This window comes from Scomber japonicus, chromosome 10 (assembly GCF_027409825.1).
Source record: "Scomber japonicus isolate fScoJap1 chromosome 10, fScoJap1.pri, whole genome shotgun sequence".
NCBI lineage: Eukaryota > Metazoa > Chordata > Actinopteri > Scombriformes > Scombridae > Scomber > Scomber japonicus.
Window position 1 is genome coordinate 36711107 of NC_070587.1, and position 5000 is coordinate 36716106.

The following is a 5000-nucleotide window of genomic DNA, read 5'->3' on the forward strand; positions in this document are numbered from 1 at the left end:
GGAACAGTGCCATGTATATAGTATGTCTTATATATATGCTGAGGAAACTCACCGTACAGGAAACCTCTCCGTTCCTCTCCATGCTGCAGTGAGCGTTGCTGTCACAGGGGTTAAAGGTCAACGTAGCACACGACTTCCTCGGGAAGCAACCTGATGTCTGGTTTCCAAGGAAACCAGGTTTACAGCCTCCACACTTAAATGAGCCCTGAGAGAGACGCAGAGAGAGAGAAGCATGTTTCCATCATTACAGTAGAGGGCGCTGCTGTCCTACCTGAGACACTGAGACACAGAGACACTGAGACACAGAGACACAGAGACACAGAGACACAGAGACACAGAGACACAGAGACACAGAGACGAGTCTGTGACTGAGACACTGAGACACAGAGACACAGAGACACTGAGACACAGAGACACTGAGACACTGAGACGAGTCTGTGACTGAGACACAGAGACACTGAGACACAGAGAGACAGAGACGCTGAGACGCTGAGACACTGAGACACAGAGACACAGACACACTGAAACACTGAAACACAGAGACACTGAGACACAGACACACTGAATCACTGAGACACAGAGACGCTGAGACACAGAGGCACTGAGACACAGAGACACAGAGACACAGAGACGCTGAGACGCTGAGACACTGAGACACTGAGACACAGAGACACTGAGACAGTGAGACACTGAGTGTCTGAGTACTGTCTCTGCTGCCCTCTACAGGTCCATAAAGACCCTAACCCTTCATGTCCATGTGTCTGCTGCTTCTGGTTTTATCAGAGGTGGAGTAGTCCGTACTTTACTAGAGTATTTATTTTAGTATTAGTAAGTATTTATCTTTTTCCTTTTCCTACATTTGAACACACGTATGTGAGGTTACAACAGTTATTATCTCCTATGGTTAGCTGCTCCACTTCACATGTCTGTCATAGTTTCCTTCTGTCATTGTTTCCATGAGACTGGATCTGAGCAGAGACGCTTTCTAACAGCAGCAGATTGTAACCGAGACATAAACTCACCACAGTGTTGATGCAGACAGAGTTCATTACACAGGCATCAGGTAGCTCTAAACACTCATCTATGTCTCCACACTCCTGAGAGACAGAGAGAGAGAGACAGAGAGAGACAGAGAGAGAGAGAGAGAGAGAGAGACAGAGAGAGAGAGACAGAGAGAGAGAGAGAGAGAGAGAGAGAGAGACAGAGAGAGAGACAGAGAGAGAGAGAGAGGTAGAGAGAGAGAGAGAGAGAGAGACAGAGAGAGACATAGAGAGAGAGAGAGAGAGAGAGAGAGACAGAGAGAGACATAGAGAGAGAGAGAGAGCATGTTATTATTGTAGACAGCTGAAACAGATGAAGGAGCCTTAAAGCTTTAATGATGTCAGTATAACAGCAGCTTAGTTCAACTTAAGGGTGATCAATCAGTTTATTGATTATGTGCAATGGAGAGGCAAAAACCAGACACCCCCCCCACCCTGCCCCTCTCTCATGTGGTGGGGGTGGGGGGTTGCTCTCTGCTTCTTCTCTAGTTTGGTGTTCTGCTAGCGTCCTCGTCTCTCCTGCTAGCATGAGGCGCTACCTGCAGCTAGTCCAGCTCCTCCAGGAGGACACATCCATACGTGTCTGCCAGCACAGTGTGAAGAGCAGGGAGGAGAAACCAGGAGAACCAGGAGAAACCAGGAGAACCAAGAGTACCAGGAGAACCAGCAGAACCAAGAGTACCAGGAGAACCAGGAGAACCAGCAGAACCAAGAGTGCCAGGAGAACCAGGAAAACCAGGAGTACCAGGAGAACAAGGAGTACCAGGAGAACAAGGAGTACCAGGAGAGCGGCCGTTCCACCAGGAGAACCAGGAGAAACCAGGAGAGCGGCCGTTCCACCAGGAGAACCAGGAGAAACCAGGATAGCGGCCGTTCCACCAGGAGAACCAGGATAGCGGCCGTTCCACCAGGAGAACCAGGAGAAACCAGGATAGCGGCCGTTCCACCAGGAGAACCAGGAGAGCGGCCGTTCCACCAGGAGAACCAGGAGAACGGCCGTTCCACCAGGAGAACCAGGAGTACCAGGAGAACCATGAGAGCGGTCGTTCCACCAGGAGAACCAGGAGAGTGGCCGTTCCACCAGGAGAACAAGGAGTACCAGGAGAACCAGGAGAGCGGCCGTTCCACCAGAAGAACCAGGAGAACGGCCGTTCCACCAGGAGAACCAGGAGTACCAGGAGAACCATGAGAGCGGCCGTTCCACCAGGAGAACCAGGAGAGTGGCCGTTCCACCAGGAGAACAAGGAGTACCAGGAGAACCAGGAGAGCGGCCGTTCCACCAGGAGAGCGGCCATTCCACCAGGAGAACCAGGAGAGTGGCTGTTCCACCAGGAGAACCAGGAGTACCAGGTGAACCAGGAGAGTGGCCGTTCCACCAGGAGAACCAGGAGTACCAGGAGAACCAGGAGAGCGGCCGTTCCACCAGGAGAACCAGGAGAGTTGGACAAGGACCCAGCAGCAGGAGCGTTATCTGCTCCTCTGTGAGAGGAGGAACAGGAGGAGCACTGCCACCAAAACATGAGCTCCAGCTCTGACTCACTGTCACTAACTGCCTCCATGAGGGGGGCATGAGGACACCCCCCCCCCCCCCACCCAGCAGGGACCCCCCCCCCCTCTCCACCCACAGCTAGCAGACAGAGCTTAGTTTGTTTGTTTGGTTTGTTGTAACGCACTCACCTGCTTGTGTGTCTTGGCATAGTCCAATCCCGTTCCAGCCATCGGCGCTCCCCACAGGCCAGGAGGACATGGCTGACAACTGAACCCCCCCATAGTGTTCACACAGCCGTAAGGAGAGTAGCAGGGCTGTACCTCACACTGAAAGAGAGAGAGGGGTGTTGTCTGGGTGTTGTCTGGGTGTTGTCTAGTTGTTGTCTGGGTGTTGTCTGGGTGTTGTCTAGTTGTTGTCTGGGTGTTGTCTGGGTGTTGTCTAGTTGTTGTCTGGGTGTTGTCTGGGTGTTGTCTAGTTGTTGTCTGGGTGTTGTCTAGTTGTTGTCTGGGTGTTGTCTAGTTGTTGTCTGGGTGTTGTCTGGGTGTTGTCTGGGTGTTGTCTGGATGTTGTCTAGTTGTTGTCTAGTTGTTGTCTGGGTGTTGTCTAGTTGTTGTCTGGGTGTTGTCTGGGTGTTGTCTAGTTGTTGTCTGGGTGTTGTCTGGATGTTGTCTAGTTGTTGTCTGGGTGTTGTCTAGTTGTTGTCTGGGTGTTGTCTGGGTGTTGTCTAGTTGTTGTCTGGGTGTTGTCTGGGTGTTGTCTAGTTGTTGTCTGGATTTTGTCTGGGTGTTGTCTAGTTGTTGTCTGGGTGTTGTCTGGGTGTTGTCTAGTTGTTGTATAGGTGTTGTCTAGTTGTCAGGGTGTTGTCTGGGTGTTGTCTAGTTGTTGTCTGGGTGTTGTCTAGTTGTTATCTGGATGTTGTTGGGGTGTTGTCTGGGTGTTGTCTAGTTGTTGTCTAGGTGTTGTCTGGTTGGTGTCTGGGTGTTGTCTAGGTGTTGTCTAGTTGTTGTCTAGGTGTTGTCTAGTTGTTGTCTGGGTGTTGTCTAGTTGTTGTCTGGGTGTTGTCTGGATGTTGTCTAGTTGTTGTCTGGGTGTTGTCTGGTTGGTGTCTAGTTGTCTGGGTGTTGTCTAGGTGTTGTCTAGTTGTTGTCTAGGTGTTGTCTAGTTGTTGTCTGGGTGTTGTCTAGTTGTTATCTGGATGTTGTGGGGGTGTTGTCTAGGTGTTGTCTGGGTGTTGTCTAGGTGTTGTCTAGTTGTTGTCTGGGTGTTGTCTAGTTGTTGTCTGGGTGTTGTCTAGTTGTTGTCTGGGTGTTGTCTAGGTGTTGTCTGGTTGTTGTCTGGGTGTTGTCTGGTTGTTGTCTGGGTGTTGTCTAGTTGTTGTCTAGTTGCTGTCTAGTTGTTGTCTAGGTGTTGTCAGGGTGTTGTCTGGGTGTTGTCTAGGTGTTGTCTGGTTGTTGTCTGGGTGTTGTCTAGTAGTTGTCTGGGTGTTGTCTAGATGTTGTCTAGTTGTTGTCTCGGTGTTGTCTAGTTGTTGTCTGGGTGTTGTCTAGTTGTTGTCTAGTTGTTGTCTGGGTGTTGTCTAGTTGTTGTCTAGGTGTTGTCTAGTTGTTGTCTAGTAATTGTCTGGGTGTTGTCTAGATGTTGTCTAGTTGTCTGAGTGTTGTATAGGTATTGTCTGGTTGTTGTCTGGGTGTTGTGTAGTTGTTGTCTGGGTGTTGTCTTGGTGTTGTCTATGTGTTGTCTGGGTGTTGTCTAGGTGTTGTCTGGGTGTTGTCTAGGTGCTGTCTGGGTGTTGTCTAGTTGCTGTCTGGGTGTTGTCTAGTTGCTGTCTGGGTGTTGTCTGGGTGTTGTCTAGTTGTGGTCTGGGTGTTGTCTAGTTGTTGTCTGAGTGTTGTCTGGGTGTTGTCTGGTTGTTGTCTAATTGTGGTCTGGGTGTTGTCTAGTTATTGTCTGGTTGTTGCCTGGGTGTTGTCTAGTTGTTGTCTGGGTGTTGTCTAGTTGTTGTCTAGTTGTCTGGATGTTGTCTAGTTGTCTAGTTGTTGTCTAGTTGTTGTCTAGGTGTTGTCTAGTTGTTGTCTGGGTGTTTTCTAGTTGTTGTCTGGGTGTTGTCTAGTTGTTGTCTAGGTGTTGTCTGGGTGTTGTCTAGTTGTGGTCTGGGTGTTGTCTTGGTGTTGTCTAGTTGTTGTCTAGTTGTTGTGTGGGTGTTGTCTGGGTGTTGTCTAGTTGTTGTCTAGGTGTTGTCTTGGTGTTGTCTAGTTGTTGTGTGGGTGTTGTCTGGTTGTTGTGTAGTTGTTGTCTAGTTGTTGTCTGGGTGTTGTCTAGTTGTTGTCTGGGTGTTGTCTAGGTGTTGTCTAGTTGTTGTCTAGTTGTTGTCTAGTTGTCGTCTAGTTGTTGTCTGGGTGTCGTCTGGGTGTTGTCTAGTTGTTGTGTGGGTGTTGTCTGGTTGTTTTCTAGTTGTTGTCTGGGTGTTGTCT

General features: G+C 49.6%; 1 protein-coding gene across 1 annotated transcript in view; it reads right to left on the reverse strand.

The window, feature by feature from the left end:
• Positions 1-5000, reverse strand: part of thbs3a (thrombospondin 3a) — a 23118-nt gene that overhangs the window by 9998 nt on the left and 8120 nt on the right. The window contains exons 9-11 of the mRNA XM_053327939.1: positions 2718-2855; positions 1023-1097; positions 53-205 (exon numbers count right to left, since the gene is read on the reverse strand). Of these exons, the coding sequence (XP_053183914.1) occupies positions 53-205; positions 1023-1097; positions 2718-2855 (366 nt within the window). The remainder of the gene's footprint in view (positions 1-52; positions 206-1022; positions 1098-2717; positions 2856-5000) is intronic.